Source organism: Aythya ferina, assembly GCF_964211825.1.
Source record: "Aythya ferina genome assembly, chromosome: 1".
Taxonomy (NCBI): domain Eukaryota; kingdom Metazoa; phylum Chordata; class Aves; order Anseriformes; family Anatidae; genus Aythya; species Aythya ferina.
The window spans coordinates 104,198,250-104,225,356 of record NC_140296.1 but is presented as its reverse complement, the minus strand read 5'-3'; the positions used below and the strand labels follow the sequence as shown (position 1 = coordinate 104,225,356).

The 27,107-nt window shown below is 44.1% G+C and overlaps 1 protein-coding gene across 5 annotated transcripts in view; it reads right to left on the bottom strand.

The window, feature by feature from the left end:
• The window catches only part of EVA1C (eva-1 homolog C), a 34,193-nt gene extending 10,403 nt beyond the window's left edge, over nt 1–23,790 (bottom strand). The window contains exons 1-4 of one of the 5 annotated variants that reach the window (XM_084539023.1): nt 23,383–23,768; nt 10,130–10,326; nt 6,833–6,956; nt 4,076–4,228 (exon numbers count right to left, since the gene is read on the bottom strand). In XM_084539023.1, the coding sequence (XP_084395149.1) occupies nt 4,076–4,228; nt 6,833–6,956; nt 10,130–10,326; nt 23,383–23,530 (622 nt within the window). In that variant the 5' untranslated portion in view covers nt 23,531–23,768. Of the gene's footprint in view, nt 1–4,075; nt 4,229–6,832; nt 6,957–10,129; nt 10,327–15,794; nt 15,952–22,155; nt 22,264–23,382 lie in introns of those variants that run through there. The other 4 variants (XM_084539024.1, XM_084539025.1, XM_084539026.1 and 1 more) reach the window with 4 other exon arrangements.
• Nucleotides 23,791–27,107: the final 3,317 nt, after the last annotated feature.

The following is a 27,107-nucleotide window of genomic DNA, read 5'->3' as shown; positions in this document are numbered from 1 at the left end:
TTCATGTATTAACAAGAGTAATTTATGATTTGGGAAGTGTTTGTTGGCCCGAACCTTCTTCATATTCTCTATGGCAACCTGTTTTGGCACAACTCTTTAGCTTCCTTTGGCCAATAAGTTTTCTCTTTCCTCATACACGTTAGCACAAATCTAAAAGAGAGAGCATATCAGAAGAGGAACCGACTGCTACAGGCTCCTGCTTTGCTGGAGACCTGCTGGGCACAATAGATCCTGCTAAGCAGAACTGTAACCAAAACAAATCTCAGTTTTCTTGTGAGCTTTTTGATAATCTTAGCATAACGCGGAAGTTACTTTCTCCAAATCCTGTGGATTCCTAACAGTGCCAGTCACTGAACAGCTGCAGAAGCAGGACACTGCCTGAAGTCCTTGATTTTCCTGCAAAGATCCAGAGATCTTATAATGGAAATAAACCCCCGAGCTTCAATGAATTCTCCTACTTTTGGCAAGAGCTTACTTTGCAGAAGAAACTTTTCCTGAAGGCAAAATACCCTAAAATACTTGGAGACAAGACTTTATGTGCTGTCCTTTGAAGGGGGCAACTGTGTCCACTCACAGGAATGAATGGTCCTGATGCCAAGTTGGAGAACATGTAAAATATGTAAAAAAGTCCTCCTTCGGTTTGATGGTGAAGGAGAAAAAACAGGAAAAATATTTTTTACTGATCATACATGGAAATACCATCTTTTTTTTTATTAATCTTCCCCTCCCCAGACCTGCATTGAGCAAGATGAGTCATTCTAAGTGCAGCTTTTTGTTTCTGGACAATTTTAACAAAAGTAGAAGACATTTGGAAACAAAAGGTGGAAGTCACACATATAATTAGGTATCAGTCCTGGGACTGAAGTGGTGCCGTTGTATTGGCTGCAGTGCACATTAGAGAGTTTCTTGTACTCAGTATTTCACTTGCTCTCTTTGTCTGAAGGAGAACAGGGACTTGTGTCTGTCTCCCACATCCCATCCTGTGTAGGCTTTTCTGTTGGCATAGGCTCATGCTAAAGCTGTTCCACCACCAAGGGTAAGCAAAACCCAAACAGACCAGAAGAAAACTTTTCTGCCAGGTCTTTACCTAGCAGGGGAGGCACCACGGCCCCATTGCTCATCTTCCTCCTCTGTACCAGCAATGGCACCTGAGTTAGATTATTGAACTGGCTCGGAAAACATGTCCCAGGGGGAGGCAGTCATGCTGAATGCTGAGCTGAGGCTCACAATCCCACAAGTGCTCTGAGGCTACACAGATGTCATCAATAACAGTGATGGATTTATATACTCTATTTACTACATGGAGAAATGCCTTTATGCTAAAGACATTATACATCTTCCTGTGTTGCCTTTGAAGCATAGCTCTGGAAATCTGTCAGCTGGTTTGATAGATTGTTCAAAGAAAAGTGATAATTCAGAATACATCTGTCTCAGTTCAAAGCTGCTGCTTGTCAGTAACTGCTTACCAGCTATATTGCATGTGAGCATCTAATTAATTTGATATCCAGTCCTCCTAGCAGGTCCTCATCCAGTATGCCTTGATGCAAAACTGAACTCAGCAGAGATTTCCTACGCATGTCATGAGAAGCTACAGACAACTTCTATTCTGCATAGTACTAAAACAAAACAAAACAACAACAACAACAAAACAGCTTCCCTATAATGCAATGAAAGAAATGGAAAGGATTGAGCACTGTCTTTAGCCCAGGATGAACAAACGTGTAGAAACAACATGGATGTGAGATGAAGCAGACTTAGCTTTTGGTGCAAACATATACAGGTACATGGGCTCTGACTCTGGAATGAAGAGCAGTAGAAATGTTTTCTAAATTGTCTCAAATCATTAAAATCATGCTGACACTCAGTTTATTATTGCTTTCTCTGAGAGAAGGGTATCCAAGCACTTAAAAAGTCTTATTATGCACCCACTGACATCTGTATCGTGCTTCAGATACCACATTAATAAGATTTAAGCTCCAGATGGATAGAACTGGAGTCAATTGGATTTGGCTCCTAAGTGCTCAGTCCCTTGTGATAACTGAATCTATCTCCCCAAGCCACATAAGTGCTTTTGAAAATTATGCTCACTGCAAGGGGTTACTGGCAGCATGGAGCAAGAGGCCAGCTACTTTCATTAAGTAATGGGAAACCCACATAAAGATCTACCTTCTACAGATCTACCTTGTGTTTGTCTCAGCTTTTATGCTCTCTCCTATTACCTCTGTTTTAGGTTTCTTTGCATAGCACAAGAACAGCAACAGCCAGGAGTTGCTTATATGCAGGCAGTGACAGCACAGAATTTGTCATTGTTGCAAACTCTTCATCTACTTACATGGGGAAACTTTATATAGAAAGGATTTGTAGTAGTATGATCTGTGAACTGTAAGGACTGACACCATAGACAAGTGAGCAATTCCCAGAGGTGAATGAAGTGCGAGAAGTAAGTACGGTAGCAGCCTTTCTCCATCAACTGAGCTCTCTCTTCTCTGCTTTGAGTCAAGGCCATCATCATGGAGGATGTATGGATCCTTCAGAAACCTGATGAAATGTTTCCTTTGTAGAACAGATATCTAGAGCTAAAGCCCCAGTGAAGGATCAGACAGGACAGCTAATATGAAACACAGATTTGGTGATTTTAAATAAATTCTTGTAAAAGAACAGAATACAATTTTCAGCCAATACATTTTTAATACCTATAAAACTAAATTGAAACATTGGCTTGCAGACAAATGGCTTTTAAGACTAATTATTGATCTCTTCTTGATGTTCAGAAATGCTTCTTATAGATTTCACTTGTAGCACGTTTCTCAGAAGTAAGTAAAGTTCAGGCTCTGCACAGACAGGACTGGTGTCAGTCATGTAAGTCCTTCCCTGTGTGGTATGAAGGGATGTGAACAACACACAGATCTTGTGCTGGCCTTCTCTACAGCATGCAAATTTACCTTCACGCTTTCGCTGTCAACCATTGAACACATTCATACAAACATCAAGCACCCTCATAACCATGTGCTACTATAAATTTATATAAAAGTATAAATACTTAATGATAAAAATTGAGTCACCAGTCATACACCAGCTGAGACTACACACTGAAGTCGATGACAAGTTACTGATGAAGACCATAAACTACTTGTGATGTTTTGGGTTCTTTCACATTTTTGAAAGGGAATGGTGTGAGTCTGACAGTGTTCATAGACCGTGACCAAAGTGATATTAAAATTCTATCAACATTGCTATATTGGCTATATATTAATTACTAATCGAGCATCATTAATATTCTCTTCTTTGGGATGCACTTGTACTAGCAAATCAGCAGCGGCAGGGAACATTTCTGACACTGTAACACAGTGCTCTGTGGTGGTATGTACGAGTCCTGCACTTTTCTGGCCTGTCCAACAGCATCCTCTCACCAGCTCTCCATCACAATTCTGGGCAGAGAGCAGCCCCAGGAGGCAGCCTGCATGCATTCGTCCTGCTTGGGGGGATAAGAGCTCAGTGCTACATACACAGGACATTTCCTGCCTGCTGGACTTGGTGCCAAAGAGAAGTCCCAGACACATCTGATTTATTAGCATGCTACTACAGTCTTGGAGTCTGGTCAAACAACAGCATCTAAAGCAACGGTCCCTGATCTGTGGACCTCATCCTGACTGGCTGCATTTAAGGGAAAGTAAAGACAGTGGAAGCAGAAACCAAAGTGGAAGGTAGCTGTGAGATAAGGTGTTGGGCCACTCGGGTTGCTTGATCATTATCAGAAGCTGGAGGAAGATGAGAGGCCAGCAGCTGCTGTTTAATACAGTCACTTAAGCTCAAGAGAGCCAACAGAAATAATTTTTGATGTTAATCATATTAAGAACTGATTAACTACATCAAGGGTTATTACTTTGCTTACATTTCTTACTCATTTCTCCCTTGTGCTAGGCAATTTGTTTGAGTTCCAGAAATAATCTCTCATGTTTCAATCACCGGCACTTCCAAGATGCCAATGCTCTCATGCCTGCAGTTTTCTCCCCGCCTGTGCCCTCAATTCCCTGTGCAGCCTCTTGGAGGGTCTGTTCAGAGCATGGTCACATACCGAACGGGGGGATGCGCTCCGCCTCGGCCGAGCAGACGCTCTCTTCGTGTGCCCGCCTGCCGTAGATGGCAGAGTAGATCATGAGGAACTTGGACTCCTGACAGTGGAGCTTCAGTTCCTGGTTTTCACAGGCCGATTTGGTTTTGTATTCAGCTAAAATAGAAGCAAATAACAATACGGTAGCGTGAGGCAACTTTCTCAGCTGGACTGCTTGTAGCAAATAGCAGCATGACAGAAAACAGCTTTTCTGCAAGTTGTGCTGTCAGTGATATGCGGCACGATTACACCCAGAGGCAAAGCCAATAGCAAAGCAGAGTGCTTCCTCCAACTAAATTGTTCCCTTATGAGTATCTAGAGCCTCCAGCTCCTTTTAACAATGAATGAAAATACTAACTTTTGCCAACCTCCTCTCCCGGTGGAACAGCCACCCCCATTCCCGCCTGATTTCCTGGCCTGCTTTCCACTACTGTTCAGTAGGAGAAACCTCATCCCTTCCTTTCGTGCCCCTGAAGGACAATGTCACTTTCTGTGCCTATCCCAATGCCTGATGGAGTGCTGAGGCCGCTCACGAGTCACGGGGATGGCTGGCTGGCATCACCTGGTGCCACAGCACAGCCCCTGGGCACGGCCTGCGTGTGCCAAGCCAGGCCTCAGCTGCATTTTCACCTCTCCACCATGGTCAGTGGGTTTCCCCGACCTGGCAAGGGCTGCTTTGAAAGTTTGGCTGACAAAGACACATGGACAGGAGCCCGAGAAAAACATCCCCCTCCCTTTCTCAGGGGGCACGGGCGGGCTGGTGGCTCTCCCCACATGGGGTAGGGAAGCAGTGAGGTGGCCTTTTGGGCAGGGCGGCTGATCCCAGCTTGGGATCTGGCTGGAGTCTGCCATCTGGCCAAAGGGGTCCCCAGTTGGCCTGAGCAACCTCTCTGCTTGCGGCATTTCACTGCTCAGGTCTTCCTGGCCTGGGTAGGGTCATGGCCAACCATCCTTTTGTGCAGATGGGGCCGGGGAGAAGGGTTGGTTCTGCTCCATTTTGCTGTCTTTCAGAAATGTGAAAACAGGAAAGGAGGTTCCTGAGCTAAGCAGGAGCAAAGGGAAATCTTATTGTTACTGAGAGGTGTTGCTGGAGCAGAGTGTGGGTGTCGGGGCTAGGGGAACCAGGCAGGGAAAAACTCCTATCTATTCAGCAAAGGAAAGATTATTTTGTTTAGGACAGAACAGACTTTTGAAAAAGGGTTAATTCTCTTGGTAATAATCCAGTTTATTCCATTTGAACTCTTTGTCACTCACAAGTTGAAGTCAAAAAAAGAATTTTTTTTAAGAATAGTAAACCTGCTGCAGGTTGTTGCTTCTGCAGAAACACCTGCCATAGTGTACGCCCGTGGGGATCAGGCCAAGAAAAGAGCAGCTCTGACCCAAGGGCTGACAGCCTAAAGCTCTGTTCAGCCATGCTTCGGGATTGCTGGGGAGGCTACAGAACAAACCTGCGAGTGGCACAGGGTAAAAACACAACAGAGACCTCAGCAACAGCAGGAAATGCAACATTCCTAAATAGATGAAAAACTGAGGGATTTGGGCAATTACTTAAGTGCCCACCTGAAGGTGAGGAGATTGTAACATATGCTTAAATTATGCTCAAGTGATTTCCTGAGTAAGGATGCTTCCCATAGCCAAGTGTAACAATGTTGTTATCTTACCTACAAACATAAATTTCCCGTCCAATAAATCATGTAATTTACACTGGACCTGGACTCTGCTTCAATTCTGAAGGCAGCACTTGCTGTTAAATACACTTTGGACTAGCTTTTGTAATATTTGGGTCACAGAGAATATCAGGCATTCATTTTAACTCACTTCTAGTGGAAAAAAATATTTTAAAAGTAGCAAAGAGGAACCCAGTCCACTTTCAATTAGTAAAAGGAGGTTTCTAATGAGAACTGGTACAGCTACAGTATACAAATCTACTGTGAATAATGCAGTAATTGTAATATATTAAAAATGTAAACTCTAAGATTCTTTCAAGTATTTGCTTTGGGACCCATTTCAGCCAGACTGGAGATGAGCTGCCAGGAAAAGCTGGGCCCCTGGGCAGCTGGGGCTTTTTCTCATACATAATAGCAACAAGAAAAGACAATTGGAAAAAAAAAAAAAAAAAAAAGAAACCTCATTGTGACTGTCTTAATTTTTCTGATGCTCTTCTTGTGTTTGCAAAGGTCATTCTGTTTGAGGCAGGATTTGTCCCTTTTCCATACAAATGTCAATTACCTGTTTAGGACACAGGTAATCCTGCTATAAAATTAACCATGCAAGTGTATCCTCCAGTCATTATTTTATAAACAGTAGGTAGTAAACCGAGGATCTTTGAAAGCTTTGGTCCTACTTTTTAAGCATTTTTAATACTACTTGTTACGATAGCTTCATCATTTGGATCCTTAACCCAAACATCTGTTTTTGCTGTTCAGCTCTGTATTTCTAATAAGACATGGCTTTAAAAATATTTTCCAAGACATTTTTCCTTTCAAGTCTGGTGTCTGACAACTGATTCTGACAAATTATGCTGGTCATTACATTGGCAGCAAGCACAGTGGAGTTGTAAGCACAATGGCAGGCTGAAGTAAAGTAGAAAAAACAACTTGTTATTAATCTAAGAGACGTAAAACTTAACATGGATTTATGCAAAGCCTTGTGCAGCGGCATTCTAAGCAAAACAAACAATGAAACACACAAAAACACCTTTTCCTGGTGTGGATTACTTACTAGGTTTGCATTTAAAGGAGACAAGGAGGAATTTAGTGGTCCCTGGACATAGATCAGGTCCGAAAACCCGACTATTGACAAGGAGTTGGCAGGATCTCAGGTTTTGGCATTCATCCAGTACTTTCTAGAACAACGGGCAAAAAGGATAGTCTTGAAAACAAGATATGAAGCTACAAAGCAACGACAACACTTAGCTGTACTTTGTTCTATACAGCAGACAAACCATCCTTTCACAGCTTTTGGGCCATAAACACATAAAACATCTGGATCACTGGATTTAGGCAGCCTCTCCGCTTTGAGCCACGGCCAAGTTTTTGGTAACACACGCATAGCAGCGATGTCTGTGGCAATTTAGGATGTTACTGATTCACTGTTGCTTGTTGCTTTTCCCTCTGCCCCCCACCAGTCAGCCAGGCCTTACTGCGTGCCACCACGGCCTCAGCAGTGCCTGGGACCCTGCTCAGAGCCCTGAGTGCATGCTCAGCCTCTAGCACTTCGGGCACATCTTCCCGATAGCATTTATGGGAATGTGATGTCCAACCGAAGTACGGTAACTCAGAAAGATGCCTTTTTAACCATTTCATCTCGATCTCCTTAAGTTTACCTGACCGTGCTCTGCAATACCTTTATTTGAAAGAGGTCTAATGAGTGGCTTAGTTGCCTATTTACCTGACTTGCCACTTGATTCAGTTTCAAAATTGATTTGGAAAGACAGGACAGATACGCCTTTCTATCCTAAACCTATTAGTTGGTACCTGTTGTTTTTTTTTCTCTCTCTCTTTTTTTTTTTTTTTTTTTTTTTTTTTAATGCTGTTTTAAAGCTATATCTACACCAGATTTATTTTCCCAGAAATATACCGTGGTTCTTACTGTTCTGCTTTACTGGGAGTAGCAGCCGAAGGACAATAGGAAGGTCACCAGCATTACACACAGAGGGTCACGTGGACCTCCTCCAAGTCCAGCTAAAGAACAGAGTACTTCTAATGCTTGCACTATTGTTCCTGCCTCACCAGTGCTTTTGGAGCTGTAGCAATGATTGTGATAGTTACAAAATATGAAGACATTGCCCCAAGTGACTCTGTCCAGCTTTAATCCAGTCACACATCAAAGCATCTGAAAAAAAACAGTTTAAATTCAGCAGTGTACTTAATAAATTCTTATCCACCTTCAGAGCCTTGCTCAGAGCAGGCTGTCTGTAGACTGTTTTTGTGCAGCCTGTGTTGTTGTACCCATGATTCTTGATGTTTAAAATCCCAGCGGATTGCAGTAAGGAGGGCATCATCTCTAGGTCACACAGCTCTTAGCAGGTGTAACTGCAATACATTATTCTCTGATCATTTTAGGTACTTCCCAGAAAATCTGTGGAAATTTTTGCCTTGTTTCTCATCGGAAGGGGTCTGAGTCATATCAAGAGGCCAGATCACAAATTTACCACTGTGATTAGCACAAGCTGCACTCTTGTTTCCAGGCTCAGATAGTTGGCAGTGGCTGAATCTCTCCTGTCATCCCTGGAAGCCATCCTTCCCAAGCAGAAATGATACACATTGGCAGCACAACGCAGTGATCCCATAACACTCTTGTCTTTTTGTTCCCCTGGGTAGAAGGAGACTTTCATCCAACACTTTTTGAGCATTAAGTGCACACTAAAAAGTTTATAAGGGAAGGAAAAGCACAGTGGACAATTTTGTTGCTCAATTCTTCTTTTAAAAAGTTGCAAGTCATGCAAATAACTCATCCGTAACTGGGAATGCTCTAGAACAGGCCAGTGAAATAGAGTTACAACTTCAGTAAGGGGAGATGGATGTCCCCTACTGAGTCACCTTCTGTTTGTACCTGAGCTGAATCATCTCCTGTGCATCTGTTTGTGTTTTCTCTTAATGCAAAGAGCAGTCAGACTTTCTATCATGTTGCTGTGCAAAAGCACGCAACCACGAAAGCAAACAATGATAATCGTAATGAGACAGCCCGGGGCTATTAATATCTCAGGACAGATCAAACTTTGCAGTGATCCTTTTAATAGGAGGTCACTGTATAAAATGCCTGTTATGCTTCCTCTTGGCTGCAGGGCAGCATCATGCCTGATGATGCAGACTGCAGATGTGTTTCCAGAGGGAAGGGGAGGAAGGATGAGATCACTGGTGCTCTTTTCTAAGAAATCAGTTTACAGGATGTGTCTCTTCTCCTTGACAGAGCTGGAACTCCCTGAGATGCAGAGCATTTGTATCTCTCACGTTTGTGGTCTTGTCAAAATGCTTTCGTGTCTTTGATCAGTGACAGTGCCTGAATGATGATGATGGTTTATACAACTGTTACTCCATGCTGTTTATTATACTCAAGGGAAAAAAACTGCCCAAGGAGACCTCACAAAGGCACTCAAGACTCACAGACCCCAAATAATCCTTGGTATCTCTTCACTATAGTCAGTAAAATGACCTCAAGGATGCATCTGGTCTACCGATTTTAGAGGAGGGCTGTACTTTCACATGGCCTATAGGTCATGGCTGGAATGTCTTTAGAAGCTGCAATACAGCATGGATGAGCCACACTCAGAAATTGTGGCCTAATATTGTTTCTAGAGAGAGGATATTACTGCCAAACCACTCTGTAAAACTCTTCAGCTCACTAGTGGGGGAAACAGACGTTCCCTGTTGACAAAAAGCCATGTGTCAGCTACAAGCACTAATGTTGCCAGCTTCATCAAAGCTTCTGTGAAGCATTTACAACAGCTTCACTGACAGAACATATTTAGATTCCACTGACAACCCATTTTCCAATGATTTAGTGAATTGGGCCTAACACTGTAATTTTCACTGTGATGAAACAAGCCTTTGACAGCAGTGGAAGCCAGGCCTTCTAAGCCTTGTTGAAAAAGTCACCATGGCAGAAAGCAATAATTTATGAAACCTAAATAATTTTAACCTACACTCAAGTGGGCTCGGGAAACAAGCTATAGGATATTCCTGATACAAATCATGTATTTATGGAAATGTAGACAGCCACAGAAGTGCTTAGGCCCTGTTGCTTAACTCATGGGGCCTTTTCAGTCAGTGAAGATAGCCTCGTGGTAGGAGTTTGGCTTGTTCCATGCTTATCTCATTCAGTGCATTTGTAACCCCGATGTGTGAACTGATTGTATCCTCTGCTGGGAATAAGGAGGGCCTGTGTGATGGATGAAGGCTGGCCTGCTGAGTCATGACAAGTCCTTGATTAGAAGGGAATTGGTTATTTTAGGGAACATTGGGAACGGGGTTTTCAAAGCAAGGCTCAGAAGGAAATATACACAGCTTTATGCGATACCTGCAGGGAGGTGGGTGCCACACAGTTTATGGGTTCTGTCATCCTGGCTTCAGGCTGCTGTGTGCCACACATTTGGTAGTCTTGCCCGTAAAATGCTGACTGAATGCTTATTGTCGAATGCCGAGGACAGTGCAGACTCAAATGCTCCCCGTCGCAGGCATAGGCGGTATGATTTTGCAGAAGTTTGGTTAGGTAACCTAGAAAATATTCAGCTGTGTTACAACTAGCACAGGAAATGACAAACTCATTAGATAATAAGAATACCACGATCAGTCTCTGGAAAGGGCATTGTAGTCAAGGTTAAATTTATGGCCCACTGCCACAGCACACGGGGCTGCGAATGGCTCAGCCTTTAAGTGCCAGTAACGCTCTGGTCTGGGGCATGGCAGGTCAGGTGGCGGTGACCCAGAGCTGCACGGTGTTGGAGATGCCACTTCACAGACAAGAAATGGGCTCAGGCCCTTGGCTGTCGTGGTTAATAACAATTTTAGGGCATGTTTGCAGAAGGAGGAAGGACTGTGGCTTGGTTTTGTGGCCTAGACCCTTCATTCGAGCCAGCTAAGGTTTTCCTTACATCTTGGCTTAAACTTTTTCACATTTCTGGGCTCCCCAGCAGCTGTGTCGTGCACAAGTGGCAATGGAAATGACCCTGCATGGGCTACTGAACCAGGTGTCAGGGCAACTGAGAGGAAAGGTGGTCCATACCTTCTGGATGTGGAGATGTGGAGCTGCTGGACAGAGACCCAGCAGTACCACATGCAGAATTTTCTATTTACTAGCGAGTCTGCCAGTGTTAACAGGAGAGGGAGAGTCTGTATGCAGCTGTCCACCTGTACCATCCGTTTGCATCTTCTCATAAGCAGTATCATCAGCAGCTAATGAAACAGCTAATGAAAGCTGGGTTTATGATTTGCATTTCATCGTGTATTGCCTCTTAAGCCAAGATTTCTGTTATCACCACAAATATTTATAAAATTCATGTCCTGCTGCCCTTTTCTCTGTTCTCCCACGGAAAACTTGCAGGGGAACATGCAGGCTGCTAGCTTTGACCATTACAAATTAGCCATTGTGATGTGAAACTGCTAGGGGAAATTTAATTCAAAGACTTTCCTCACCTATACTTTGAAGCTTTGATATTTTTACCACTCAGTCACACTTGATTGAAATCTGTCTTTAAGCAGAGAATGTTTGTGGGTAAAGGACAGGACACAAAATACCAGCCTACAAATGAAGCATTATCCTTCCCCATCCTTCAGCCATAAACACATGGAAATTAGACCCAAACCCAATACACTACAATCAAAGCAAATCTTTTACCTAACTCTTTCACTATTAGCCAAACTTTTCATTAACATGCAGATAATAACTAGAGTCGAATGGTTTCTTTATTTTATACATTCTCTAAATTCTGTATAATTCTGTCTAAAATCAATAGCCAACTTCTATAACACCAAGTTCACCCAGATTCAACAAAAAAAAGAAAAAACAAACAAACAAAAAGCCTACCCCAAACCAACCAACAACAGAATCACCCAAACAACAAACTATGAAGTACTGAAAAAGAACTAAAGGCTTCTGTTGATTTATTTGTTATAAAAAAAGACTTGTACAAGTTTTAAAACTGAGACAATGATTACATAAGGATCTTCCTAATTTCCAAAACCATGAATCATGTCTTCCCTATCTTCGCCTCTTTTCCAAACATGTTATTGGTCTACTTAAAGGCAACACAAGCATCATCTCCTCAGAAGCCTGGCATAACTCCACTGTTGTGACAATATTATTACTATTAAGTAGGAAAAAATGTCCCTTTTTATGGCTGAATCATAAATAGAATGATATAGAACAGAATACATTTACGTTGTACCTAAAAAATTAGTTCTCTCAGAGAAAATAGGAGTTCGTTCATGCCATTTCATTTTCACACCCGTTGCCCTTTTTAAGCCTTCAAAATAGAAGAGCAATTAAAAAATGCTTTGAATAGAAACCTAAGTATTCCAAGTAAATTATTTGAAAATAAGATAATCTAGTTCTCTGGTATTTTTTCCAGCTGCAGCAGCTGGATAGGAAAATTCAGCTCATTACCAGTTGTGAAGTTTGGGGAAAGGAGAAGCCTAGTCCACTACCGAGTCTGACATTCCCCAAGTACAGGCCAAGAGGGGACAGGAGTCACTGGATGCATCTGCCAGCGCAGCGAGGACGTAGGGGAGTTCCTCACCTCGTTGAATTCGATCTGAGCACTGGCACTGCCTGCAGGATGGAGAGAGTTTCATACCCTGTACTTGCAGCTCAGATCTCAAGCCCTGCAGATATCCCTACAGCTTCTCACAGGTTAAAAAAATAAAAAAAAGAAAAAAGAAAAAAGCAGAATCCGCCCCCTACATTTTTTGTGTAACTGAGCTCACAACTCACTGAGCCTTCCTGCCAGAGCCACTCCTCTGCCAGCCTGCTCCTGAGAGGTGCTGCCTATTGCCGGGAGAATGGGCACCCAAGCTCCTTTGCTTAGGTCTGATGCTGAAAGGGGGCTTCCAGTGGCATTTGCTGCCGCTGAGTGCTTTTTGCATTACCTTCACGGCATAAAGGGCCACAGTGTAAAAGAGTGCTCAGCCCAACGTGAGCTGTGGGCACTCAACACCTTGAAAGATTTAGCCTGATATTTGTAATCATTTCAATTCTGCGGGTTTTAAGTTACGTGGAGCCAAGAGCGCTGTATACAGAACAGCCCGGTATTCCCCACAGAATATCAGCTATGTTGTGATTTGGACGAGTTCCCTGGCATCTTAACTGCTACTTTGATCCTGCAAATTCCTAATGCGGTACCTAAGCACCTTTCTCCAACAATTGCAACTATTCAATTCTTAAAAAAAAAAAAAAAAAAAAAAAAAAAAAAGCCATCTTAAAAAACTTGCTCAGGTTCTGTACAAGCAATACGGCTCACTCGTAAAAGTAGCGTCAGATGGACTGGTGAAAATAAGACATCGTGCTCCCTGGCCTTCTGAGTGGCATTTTAAAGCTGACACTAAAATCCTTACGTATTTGCACACAATAAAAGACAAAAATAGTAATGGAAATTGGCTGCTGCCCTCTGATAAGAGAAGTGGTGACGTACTAGTATCTGAACTGCCTGTCTCACATGGCAGACCGTGTAAACCTGCATTTTTTATTACTATACACACAGGTTGAGCAGCTAGCCCTTTGCGAAGAGTAGTGCAGCCCAGGCAGCCCACGCTGGGCAGGGGCTCTGACCCAAATCACAGCTTCCTCTAGTTTCTTCCCTGAACGTCTCCAGCCTTTTTCCTCTCCTGATGCCAGCCCTCTCCCATGACCCTGGGCCCTGCCAGCCCTGAGCCCACCTGGAAGACTGGGCTGGGCGAGCAAATGATGCTCTCTCAGAGGCTGAAAGGAGTTCCCAGTTGTGTCACCATCCAAACCCAACAGCAGGATTGTGTTTTAAGCATAATGTTGGGTCCTTTCTCTTTGCTCGCTGGGTAGTATGGGGGATGGGAGGTAGCTATTGGAATCACTTTTTCAAGCTTCATTCTGCAGCAAGGAAGACTACAGACTTCCTCTTTTGTTTTGTTTTTCAAAAAAATAATAAATGTGACTTCTTTAAAACAATATGATACTTTCGAGAAAATGTCAGCGGTTGTGAGATTTGGCTAAATTAGAATAACTTGGCAATGCAGCAGTGTCCCAATAGCATCTCTGTGCCTCTGTGTGAAAGCCTCGCTAGGAGCTTTCCCATTTACCCAAGACACATTCATAAGCGATGTACGGGGTGCTCTGCATACAAAATCATCTCAAAGACATTGAAGACTGGCTCAGAAGTTAAGCCTGAATCATACGTCCTATTGATTTGAAGGCCAAAAGGTATCATCCCACTCAACCGTCTGCCTAACCCAGACTCCTCATTCATTGTAACTTCTTACTGAGACTCAAAATACCAACGCGCGATCCAAGCGTAATCCTTTCTTGCAGAATTAGCCAAATTAGTCACAGCATCAACTGTGTTGACAAAGAACTTCAACTAAAAAACATAGCCCCAGGAAAACACACAAAACACTGAGACTGAGCAGCTGAACAAAGCTTTAAGCCTTATTGATGACTTCTGGTTGCAAAGGAGAACTGATAAACTGTAATGACAACGACAGACAAAATTAACTGGCCTGGGAGAGTTAACGTTGTAAATAGATACCTCTTTGTGTAAAACAGAGCTCTTAAAAAGCTGTAGTTCTACACCCAACATTTGCTCTTGCTATTATTGCTTTGGATAATAACAATCATGGTAGTTATTACCATGAACCTGAAGGTAAGAAAATCCAGAAAGATTTTTTCCCCTACTTCAGACCACTGTAAAAATGGAAATTTAAAAAATCTCAGTTGAAGGAACTATGAGTACCAAAAAGCCTGCAAATGGCCAGCCAAGAGACGCTCTATGTCTCCAGTGCTTGGCACAAGACAGCATGGGGTACTACGTTATATGGAATTCATCCCTTAGGGTGGGGGTCGTTCACACAAGGCCTTAAGGCCCTTTTTCAGCATTAGGCTGTAGAAATGTGTTTATTCTGCCCTCCCCACTTCTGCCAGCATGAATCTCACCACGTGAAGCATCAAGAAGAACAACATTTTGAGCTCTGATTCTTATTGCTTAGCATTTATTAAATACAAGCTCAGCGTTGACTGATGTAATGTCCTTCTGGCAAGAGAGCAGCTTTGCTTTGTAATATTTTTGGAGGCTGAAGCTGGGTATCACACAGCCTACAAGGCTGCTCAGAATCAGGCCTTTATACACAGAGTCAGAAATACTGGTTGCTGTGCACAGTGCTATCTAGCTTAATTAGCGCAATGATTTGCTAGCTTGTTTTAAAGACATTTAAATCCATTTCAGATCAAAATAGATTGAAATAGCACACACATTGCTGTGGGAGTCCCAGAAGGCTAATCCATTCAGTGCATCTACATCATCTCCCGCCGCTTTCTGAAGAATTGTGCCAACAGGCATTAAAAATACACAAGCAAGACTAACGAGTTTGAGGGAAGAGATTTCATGCAGCGATAACAGAACTGCTGATAAACTCTACTACAAACCCCCTCAGAAGCATCAGTCTGACATTTATTGGTATTTACGATCCAGCTGCAGTATTTCTCCGGCAGTATGTTCTCCACTGGTTTGCGAAGGAAGTGTTGAAGGAAAATTAACCCCCGAAGTTTCATGCCCCCTCCCCTCTGCCACGTTCTCTGTTGGTCTTTAGAGGCAACTAACCACACCACAGACAGTGCTGTTCAGGGTTACTGCATAATCACTGCTTTCAGAGCCCTGCTCTGTGTGCGGATCTGACAGTGCCTGGCTGGCTCTGTTCACGGAGGCAGGGCAGGGATCTGCTTCTTGTAATTCCCTTTCGTCTCTTACCTTGGCTGTCTGCAAGCTCTTTCTGTGGTAGCTCTACTTGAGAGCTAGCAGTCACGACAGAATGCAAAATGTTATGCATGAAATACATTATTTCTAAAATTAAACCACTGTGTTTCTTGCCACAGCATTTTATTCTTTCTTGTACATCAGGTGCCATGTAAGCATACTGTTTGAGTCACCCCGGAAAGGTGTGGTCTTACAGGCTTTTATCAATTAGAAATATCCTCAGGCAGAAGTATTGATTATTCTACTTACTGTTCTTACCAGCTTCACTCAAGAGATACACATGAAAATCCACACTTGCTTAATACATGCTTTCTTGCAGAGTCACTGTTTGACTCAATTTCCCTCGCTTGTTTTTTTCAGTGAGCCTTTTTCCACTCTTCTCAACACTCACACTCCTTGCCAGTGTCTGCTATCCCAACATCTTCATCCTTTTGCTTGCACTGTGGGTGATGACATCAGAAACTGGTCTGCCAGGCTAGAAAAATAATTTTTCCATAATTTTATTTTTGATGTTACTGAAACCTTTTTGATGTGGGGGCAGATGCTCGCTTGGAAAAACTCGTGGTAGTCTCATTCCTGTGATAAGCTAGTGACCATTTAAAAGCTTTCAATTTCCAAATGTCTAGTTTGGGTTCAGAGCTTCCAAAGCTCTAACTTTTCTTAAAATCAGACCCCGTGAGTTTTCAATGAACCACTCCTCACGGAGATAAAACTTAGGAGATCTTGCTCTGTCCATCTGCCATTCCCTTAACAGCTGTTGAGCTCAGTGGCCAGATTCAAACCTAGGGGGGTAGAGGAATCACAGAAATAAAGTTGCCACAAGTTTCATGAAATTAGCCTGAGCTAACAGGCCAAAGGAAGAGCTCTCACTTTCAATTCAAACTGGCTGCTGAAGAGCCGGCGCACACATACTGGAGAGCTAATCAGCCTGCTGCTAATGGGGCAACTTGTTTTCACTGGCCTTAATGACAGATGGGGGATTAAGACTTCAGCAAGAAAATCCTTAAGTTAAAAGTGAAAATGCTTTTGGGATAGCGTGGCAATCAAAGCAGGCATTAGTGATGGAGAGCTCAGTCATGTTTTCCATGAACTGTTTTAAAAACATGCGTGCGCTTTACTAAGGAAATGATTTTGTTTATATTTTCTCCCCCGTAATCGGAACTCATGGGTCATAACCACCTTATTGATCATAACTCCCTCTGTCTGCTAAATCTGAGGGTCAAATTAAGCAAGGGTTTGATTCCACTTAGGCCAAAGAAGGGATTCAGGTGACAAGAAGGCAATTCCGCCCAAGAACTCATTGAGTTTAAACTCAACTATGTAAACGGGGTTTATTCAGTGAGTAACAGCACACACAAAAATCTGAGCCACGAGCTCTTTTTAGAAAATAAAATAAACAAATAAAGATATCATGAAGGAAGTGTAGACCTCCTGCAGCTTTTCTGGGTATGCCAAACGGGCATTGTTTCTGCAGGTAGCCCATAACATCTTTGCATCCAGGCCACTCAGCTTGGACTTGCAGTTACGTGTAAGAAATTTTTTTCAGACTGGGAAAACCCATGACTCTTGCACTCACAGGCCAGCTGACTTCTCTCTCGCATGTCCTCCCACAGCTGTTCTCTGTTTCCTTCAGATGGACAATTTCATATTCCCTTGTGTTGTCACCGAGGAGTGATGCTTACTTTCTTTATATCCAAATGGCTGAGGAAATCAGAGATCCCTACTCATTTCCTTTCTCCCCCTCACTTGCTCTTTTTTTTCCTAGTTTCCTTCCCTCCTTCTCTCTCCTTACATTCACACACACTCCTGTGGCTGTACATCAAATTGATAGGAAGGGCAGCATAAAACACTTGGCAGGCCTGGGTAACAGCATCCAGGAGTTCCTTAACAAGCAACGTAGGTGCTAGGAAGGGGTAAACTGTTATCATTCTCTGAAGATTTGGGGCTGTATTAAACCGCATGCCACAGTCAGCTATACTTCTCCCAGCTATTCCAGAGGGCCAGATACTTGTCCTGTGACTTTAATATGGAAATATCACAGCGGAAAAGGAGGATTTTCTCCCTCCTATCCAGTGATACTGACAAGAGATAAAAGACTTCTAAGGAAGACTGTGAGGTTCTTTTCTGCAGAAAGACAGAAAGAAAGACAGAAGGAAAGAAAGAAAACAAAAAATCACCAACCCCACCAACAAAAAAAAACTCCTTTTCATTGGAGATGGAGTAGCTTCTTCTAGTGCCATGAACAAGAAGTAACAAGAGAAAGGCTCAGCAGGTTGCAACTTCATCGTGGAGACAGAATGAGTCAATCACCATGCCCACGAGACAGAAAAGTTATGATCTTCCCAAAGACTAAAAGTAAAAGTACCCTAGGGACTAGGGGAAAATACTTCTTTGAAAACTTGAATTTATGAACTTGAATTTCCATGCAAACTTGGGAGGTGGGGGAGTATGTTCCTTGCCAGCCCCTCATAAAAAGAAAATTCAATTTGCAAACTGAACCCTGAGTCAGTCAAACTCCCATTTAATGCATTCCCATTGATATGTGACACTTGAAAAATCAGATTACAGGGAATAGGATAAATTAGAGCCCAGGGAAATTGCGTGTTGAATCACTAAGTCCATCCTCTGGCAGCTTGCATCTGCAGTGTTAGGAGAGCTTATAGTTTATCAGGTCCAAGCCAGAAAAGCAAAAACCAGAAATGAAAACACAACCCAAACCAAAACCCTACAACCCTCTATCCTCAGAGCTTGATGATTTTCTTTACAGCAACATTTCTTTTTTCCCAACCCAGTTTTAACCTAAAAAAAATGTCCCAAACTGTACAACGATTCTGAAAAATGAATGCTTGCCTTCCCATCCAAGAGTAAATACAATGAGGAAAAATAAACAGATATTTGTGGGTTACGACCCTCATCCAAAGCCCAGTGAAATTCTTGGGAATCCTTCCAGTGACCTCCATAGGCTTTCAGTCAGGTCTTATATTATGAGTGATGTTTTTAAATTAATTCTAAATTAAGACCCAAACAGCACTGGTATTTAATTTGTTGCCAGAAGCCACACAATAGACCTTTGAAACAAAACTCTTAAAATGCATAGAAAATTCAGATGAAATGACTCACCAATGCCGAACAAATAAGGCACAACCACACTTCCTTCTGCTCTTCAGCTCCCTTTAAGACACTATTTTCTCTGTGTTTGGTTATATACCAAAATATTTCAGTTTTAGTTGCAGATTATAGTTGGAAGACAGCAGACTTCTGGTGAGTGGTCAGACAGTGACTGCTCTGTCTGGGGACACTTCCAACAAAATAAGAGCATTTGTCTGGAATAGGTCTGTAACCACTTTCTCTAATAAAGCCGAGAGTGCCTGGAAGCTCTGCCTTGCTGAGAAGGGTATCGGTAGCGGATAGAATAGGAAGGCAGGAGGAGCTAAACCCTGCTGTTTATTTTGAATAGAAATAACACATGATGTGTCAAGTGCCAGCAGTCTGCACGGTGATGAATGAAGACAGCTCCTGCCCCAGAGCTGAAAGAATCTGAAAGACAGACTCCAACATGTCCATCCCTGAGCGGTGGAGCTCAGGAAGTCAGGTTTCCTATAGGTTTGTGTCTCATACCTGGATTTCCCAAAGTCTGTTGGGAGCGGCGGTGAGGGAGGCGGAGAGCATCAAGCTAAGCTTTAACTCGCTTTCAGAGAGCTTCTGGAGCAGCATCCTTTCTTGGGGAAGCCAGCAGGGCCCAGCTGCTTACGCTCACATAATGTGTAGGAATTTAATAGGGCCAAAGCTTCAACAAGGATGATCAAAACTACATTTTTCAACAAAATTCAACAAAAATTCAACAAAATTCAACAAAAACTAAACACTAGGCCACATATAAAATAGGATTTCATAAGCTACACTTCCTCGGGAAAGCATCTAGAACTGCAGAGATGAGCCTAGAACAAAACCTTGGTTCTCATTTCTGACACAGACCTGTTTCACAGATCCAAATCCACTACACACTGAGAAACCTTAAACCAGACTTAAAGATTTAACTCCCACGTTACTGAAATGAAACGTGTTTCTAAAACGAAATGTTCCCTTTAAGCAAAGCAACCAAAATTTGTGTTTGGCATTTGCAAGCCAGTATCAAGAAGATGCATCATCGACATCACTCCTTTTAGCACCTCATTAAATATCCTGGTGGAAAGACAAGCTCCACTTGCCACAATGAGTCAACAGAACTGGCTCCAGAAAATTTGTACAGGACTTTATCTGACCAGCACAAAGCCAACAAAGAACCTCTCTGCATCATTGCGGTTGGTCTTGATTGATCCTGCCACGTTATTACACACACAGCATTTGCTCGAAGCATTTGTTTGCTTTCCTTTTGCCTGGGGGAATCTGGGATGGGTAAATGCCACGGAACTTAATGGAAACTTTTAATGGAGAAAGGCCACAAGACCAGATTATATTTCTTTGGTGAACTGGTTTGCTTTTTCATTAGATCCATTTGTTCCCTATTATTGGGTCAGAAGATCAAGCCCATGAAGTTAAAGTAATGCCTAGCTCTGTCTGAACTTTCTGGAAAATGAAAGAAAAGTTGACACGTGTGCACAGAGGTTAAAAGGTTCCACCTAAACAGCGGGCCACTTTTTCTGTTCACCTCCCAAAAGTCATTCTTCAGCCCAGCCCTGCAATCACACGGTTGCTTCATTTCTGATCTTTGGTTACAGACATGTTTCTTGAGAGCTGCCCAGAAAACCTGGCTGGGACTGAGGTACAGAAGGGGAGACTGAGGGACGAACCGAGTGAAGGAGGGCCGTTCAAGCAAGAAGGCCTGTGCCCAAGGTAGCTGGGAGAGAGGAGGCAGAGGAGAAAGCAAGGAGGTAAAACAGCTGTTCACCTTTTTTTTCCACATGACTAAATATTTTGGTGAAAAAAAGATTTTAGATGTCCTTTGAAGAGGAGTCATAAGAGGCAGAAAATTTTGCAGCTCAAACCAGTATGCATGAGGAAAGAATTGGGATTTCTCCATCTCTCTGACCCCCCTGCCTCTTCCTCCCACTCCAAACCTTCAGCTACCAGTAACAAACTTTGGCATACATGCTTTAAAAAATTAATCATTTAGAGAACTGCAGACCTGAGGGCAAACCTCCACTTTCAACAACCAATACAATATCCATACGTCCTTTGCTGCCACCAAGTTGCTGGAGAAGAATGGATTACGTGGATCTTTAAGTTCCGTGTCTATCAACATTGCTTTACCTCAGATACCTCCTGTTACCAAGGAGAAACTAACTTTGCTTACTGACAGAGTCCTCCTCACACGGTTAGATGGAGAACTCTGCTGCTGGAGTCCTGTTTCAGAACATTTTTCTCCCTAGGAAATACCAATTCACATACCAATTCATAAAACATTACCATACAGTGGAGAAATGTTGCCAAGAAAACAAAACAAAACACAACACAACACCTCTCCATAGTTAAAAGCCAGACTGAGAAACATACAAGAACCTGCAGCTCTGTGTCCTAGGAGAGCAAGTGCAACAAGACCATCACGGCAACTGACCTGCAACAGCCAAGTGAAGAGATTCTACTCCCAGCCTGCCTCTTATGAAAAGGGAGGGACAAATACTGTAAAAGTTTCACTGCTTCTGCTCTGTGAAGTGATCCATAAAAAATGTTGACAGTTTACTAAATGGGGAAATAAATACAAGTCACATACTGAAAAAAAAAACACAAACACAACCTGATAATAACCCTTCACTATCCACATACACTACTCCCTGCTCTTGCTTTCCAAAATACCAGACAAATCCAAAGAGGGGTCATCTCATTCGGGCTGTTACCAGCAGCAGGTAGGTCTTGTGATTAATAGAAGGACTCCAGGCAGGTTAGAATTGCCAGCGTAATTTAATGCATACATGAAGAGAACAACAAGGATTACATGTACGGTTGCTGCAATCTGACAGCAGGCTGGGAAGGATTGCAGAAAGCTGCCAGAGTGAGAGAATGAGGAGAAAGAGTGAGGGGAAGAGAAAGAGAAGGAGAAAGAAACAGAGCTTGGGCTGTAGAGGTAGAGATCTGATGCTGGAAACACACAGAGCAGAAAAGGCAATGACCCAAGAAAGTATGCACCTGATAATCTGAGTATAAAAGCCTGCAATCTGTGAAGAGAAGGAAAAGTTTAAGTGGCTTTCCCTCCAGTTCTCTGTGTGCTCCTAACTTCCCCGTAAGAGATCAAAGGGTGCCGAACACATTCACGGTCCTGATCTCTGCTGCTTTTGCCACGACACGACGTGGAAACGTGCAGGCTGCCACCTGGGAGCTTCACCTTCAGAAAGGGTCAAGCAGGGGGGTTGGAGCTGCCTCCTCCCAGCACTGTGAAAGTGTAGGATGTCGGTAAAAACAGGGGTGCCAGGTCCCTCTTGCCACCCCTCGGGACAATCCCCAGGGAGGTGCTGCCCCTTTAAACGGGGCAGATTTGTTTCCACGCACGTTCAGCAGAGCTTATGAAAATCAAGTCGCTGTTCCTGCTGCGGGGGGGGGGGGGAAATAAGGAAATTCAGCAACTTCAGAGGCTTGGCCCGAAGCTGCCGTTGCAGAGCTCGTTGCAATCCTTTACCAGGTATTAAGCAGGCTCGGGATGGCATCGCAGGGTGTCATCTTACATCTGACAGCTCCTGGCCTGCAGCACCTGCTGCGGTTCCCTGCTTTTGAAGTAGCTAAAAACTTCCTCCTGTGTTCTGGATGCCTTTTTTTTTAAAAAAAAAAAAAAAAAAAAGTATCCAGCACCATTTCTGTGTTTTCTGTCATTCCGGATTACATCTCTGTTAAAAGTAAAAAGCAAATGTGAGTGGCGTTTGTTCAGGCCTGGAAGCGTCCCCAGTCAGGATTGGCAAGCGTTTTGGAATCTAATCTTTTCTACATTTTATTTACCGAATTGTCTGCATGACATTTTTAATGCTGATGTCTAGGCTGAGTTGGAGAATTATCTTTGGTCATTCTGCTTATTGGGAAAGTCCAGCGCACGATGAAATACTGAATACAGCTGTACTTCTGAAATCTATCTTGGATAACCTTATCTGAATAACTTCATTTTAAATGTGAATGGACTTTTGTGAGAGGAACTTTCTTAGATAAACTAGAGGGATATTTTTTAACTCGGTGCCTATCTGGAAGGGAAAATCTGAACTTTTGTTTTGAGAACTACATGCAAGTCCAAAACTAACATCTAAAACCCAGCAGGTAGGCAAAAATAAAATAAAGCAAGCATTTAAACGACCTAAAAGGCTTTTATTTCTGAAAGGAATCCAAGAGGAGAACGCAGTTTATCTCAGCACGTAACTCTGGTTTTTACATTTGGTGATTGCTTCCTTAGGAATGCTCAGGCTTACGTAGCTTGACACAGTAAGAAAGTCACAGGCTGTGTTTTCCTACTGCTGAGAAAATAGATCTAGTTTCTGCAGGACCATCACCGGCCTTGTGAACTGTAGGAACGTGAACTCTGTTAACACGTGTAACAGCACATTTGGGTTACTAATCCCATACTAACTTTGTTCCGGCTGGCTTTGGGAAAGTTCTGCTCTGCTCATTAAGGGCGAGGACACAGCACACAGCGAGCACCCTCCCGCCAGAGCCCTCGGGGACCCCTTAGCCCCCTTTTATCCCTCTCAGGGGACCGCTAGCGGGGGGTCGGGGACCGTTAACCGGCGGTGGGCGACCGTTAGCCGGCGGTGGGCGACCGTTGGGCGCTCCCGCCCCGCCTTCCCGCCTCTCCCTCCCTCCCTCCCTCCCTCCCTCCCTCCCTCCCTCCCTCACGCGGCGGTGCCGGCGGGTCCCTCCCCGTTACCTGCGAAGTCTCCGAGCGCCGCCACCCCGGCGCCGCTGAGGAGGGCGCCGCTGAGGAGGAGGCGCAGCAGCAGCCGCAGGAGCAGCCGCTGCCGGCCGGGCCGTACCTGTGGGCGGCGTGGGCGCAGCCCCGCGTCCCCTCCCCTCATGGCAGCGGGAGGCGCGGCGGCAGCCCCGCCGCCTCACATGGTGCCGCCGGCGCGGCCACCACCTGGGGCTGCCCCCGGGAGCAGCAGCAGGAGGAGGAGGAGGAGGGCGGAGCAGCCCCTGAGGGAGAAGGAGAAGGGCAGGGGACAGGCTCCTCGGCGGCGCCGCGCCCGGCACTGCCCTCAGCGCGCATCGCGCGGGCCGGGCTGCCTCAGGGCCGGCGGCACCTCGCCCGCCCTCCCCCGGCTCTCCCCACCCCTCTCCGGGCAGTGCTCGGGCCCGGCGCCTCCCTCTTGGCTGCCGGGCGCCGTTCCGCCTTCACGCCCCGAGCGCCTCGCTTCCCGGTCGGTTTTCACCCTTCTTCCGTGGTGTAAAATAAACTCTCCCCTTCTCCGTGTGCCCGCCTCACCCCAGCCCTTAAGACCCACGTAGCTCAGCGCAGGTGGGTTTGAAGTGCCTAGTGTTGCTTAAGGCTCTCCTTGCAAAAACATCTTCAAGTTCCTTTGAGAGGGTTCAGGTTGTTCCCTGGAGTCTGTTTGGTAAGACTGGAAAGCAAACCAGCGGGAAGGTCAAACACATTCGCTGTGTGACCTGCTAAGCCACCTGCAAACGTAATTTGCAGCTCCTATTAAGGTACGCGAGGCTAAAGGGCAAGAGACCCTAGAAGCAGCACTGGAAATGGGCATGAAAACCTTTTCTACCCTTGGGTTGTGCTCAGGTGTAAAGTGGGCAGGCGGGAACACCTAGCTGCCGTCAGCCTGCCGTGCACGTTCACACTCCTCTGCTTTCTCCTTGACACGGGTGAGGAGGTAAGAGATGATGGGGCCAAAGGGATGCTGTTAAACCCATTCCTCTCCTGCCCCAACTGAAGTTGGATTGCATCCAGATTTCAATTTCTTAACTTTGGCACCTCTTCCGAGAAGTTGCACTGAACTTTGACCAACTGGAACTTCGTGTCTGCATCGGAATTCATTTTATTCAACCTCCCCCTCTTCACACACAGGAAAACAACAGGATTGTGTGCACAGTATATTCACCCTTCCGTAGTCCTGGTCAGATAAGAGCAAACCAGGTTTCAAACAAACCTGCCCAAGGTCAGAGACGTTCCTTCATGTTTAACTAAACTCAAATAAATGGCATAGAAGATGCTGAAAACCAGGACATGGCATCCAGAAACACAGATGGAAGAGAGGACAATAGCTCCATCAGGAGTGTGATGCTCATCCTTCCAGCTGCTTCAGGTGTGGACTGGGTTTGCCTCTGAACTGAACCAGCTACCCTGTGCCTTCTGATCATGATATCAGAAAGAAAATTGCAGGAGTCTCCTCTCTACTTCTCTCAGTTTATTTTTCCTTGATTATGCTATACCAGGGCATTTAATCTGATGCTTCTTGCACCTTCTATCACAGGTCATTCCCACTGAAGACGGAAGCGAATGTCAGGGAAATGTACAAAGTAGCATATATTGTTACCCCTCTGTAAGAGAAACTACCTGGGGACCATACTCAGATCTTCTAAAAAGCTGCCTAGATGACTGTGGTGGACTTGTTTACCCTAACCTTGCCTCTGCCATGTCTACCGTAGCTACATATCTCCTGTAACTTCAGCCCAGTGAAGTTAGATGACTGATGGCTGTAGGATGCCAGATCTTCGCTCCTTACACAGTCGACACAGAGATATAGATAACTTATATTCAGGCTACCTGCTACAGTTCTATCAGAAGTGTTTTACCTCCCTTTCTCTGAATTGCTCACTAATTTATGGGACGTAGCTGTCAATAATTACAACTCAATCTACTATGTGTGGCTCTGAGTAGACAGAGGACCTGTGACAAGCACAACCAACGCAGAGAAATATATAAAACATCAAAAATCACTGAGAAACATCATCCTGTACTCATGCTTGAAAAGCTTTGAATCATAAGATCATAGAATCACAGAATGGGTTGGGTTGGAAGGGACCTTAAAGCCCATCCAGTCCCACCCCCCTGCCATGTGCAGGGACACCTCCCACCAGACCAGGTTGCCCAAAGCCCCATCCAGCCTGGCCTTGAACACCTCCAGGGATGGGGCATCCACAGCTTCTCTGGGCAGCCTGTGCCAGGGCCTCACCACCCTCTGAGTGAAGAATTTCCTCCTAATATCTAATCTAAATCTCCCCTCTTTTAGTTTATAATCATTCCCCTTTACCCTGTCATAATCTGCCCGAGTAAAGATCCTGCAGGGTTGTTTGCCTAATGAGAACTTGTGAATCTTCTCTTCCCAATGAGATAATACTGCCTTTTCTAGCCCTGTGGTGCTGCAAGAAAAAGACCATCTGGTGGTGCAGGATGAGCCTGGTATGCTTTGGCACTGTGCAGGTATAACCCAAACACAAAGTCAGTGTTCACGTGGAATGACTGAGCTGGGAGAGGCTCAGACTGTTGTAGGTAACCTCCAGGGAGGTGAAGCAGTCAGGGCTGAAAAACAACGAAAGGTGCAGCCTGGTGCTCCTTTGTGTAGATGCCTGCCTTTTAGGGGAGCCTCCTTATGGGGGAAAGCACCTGACGGACATTGCAGCAAACAGGAATTGAAGGTGTGCTGTCAGTGAAATGGTAAAAGGGCATTGAGTATCTTCCTTCCTTCCTTCCTTCCTTCCTTCCTTCCTTCCTTCCTTCCTTCCTTCCTTCCTTCCTTCCTTCCTTCCTTCCTTCCTTCCTTCCTTCCTTCCTTCCTTCCTTCCTTCCTTCCTTCCTTCCTTCCTTCCTTCCCTTTCATGAATGGGTGATACTTCGCTATTCAACACTCACCTAAAATGTGTAGTGTTTCTTGCAATCCTCACTTTTCCATTCTTGTGCTTAACTGGTAAGGTAAAGGTTAGAGACACCAGAGTGAAACACTACGGTAGGGAGGCAGGAGGCATTATTTATCCTGATGTGCGGAACGTGTTTCTATGCCATAGCCATGAAAGCACTTTTTGCAAGCTGGCAATGCTCAGCAGTTGGAAGACAACATAACTAATCCAGACACGTTCAGCATGTAGAACTACAGAATCTCCCAGTCTTGGCCTTTGCTTATGAGAAACTGGAGCGAGATCCATTTTTTCCCCAAAGACAAATGAAAGATTATAAGTTATATCCAGGCTAGATAGCATGCTTGCTTCAAACAGCTTCTCTCTTTTGAACTCGGGGAGAAAAGAAATCATTTTACAGTGTCAAAAAAAAAAAAGCAGGAACCTTGTTGTTGCAGGGAAGTTTTGCAAGAGCAAAACAAAAATCTAAGCTCTTCATTTTTCTCCATATTATTCATTTTTCTCTGAACTTCAGCCAAACTGTCAATTTGAAACTTGTATCATGGCTTAGCAAATAAACTTACAATGTGAAATAATAGAAGAAAGTTGAGTTATGTGGCCTAAAATTTCCCTTTAGCAAAAGATAATTAAAAAAATAAAAAAAATCACAGGTTTATAGAACAATACTGAAATTATAGCACTTGTTGGGTTGGAATTGCTTTTAACTCAGGAAAAAAAATCACATATATAACCTTTCCCCACCATACTTTCTACCCCTTTTTCTTCTTTCCTCCCCAGTAAACTTATTGG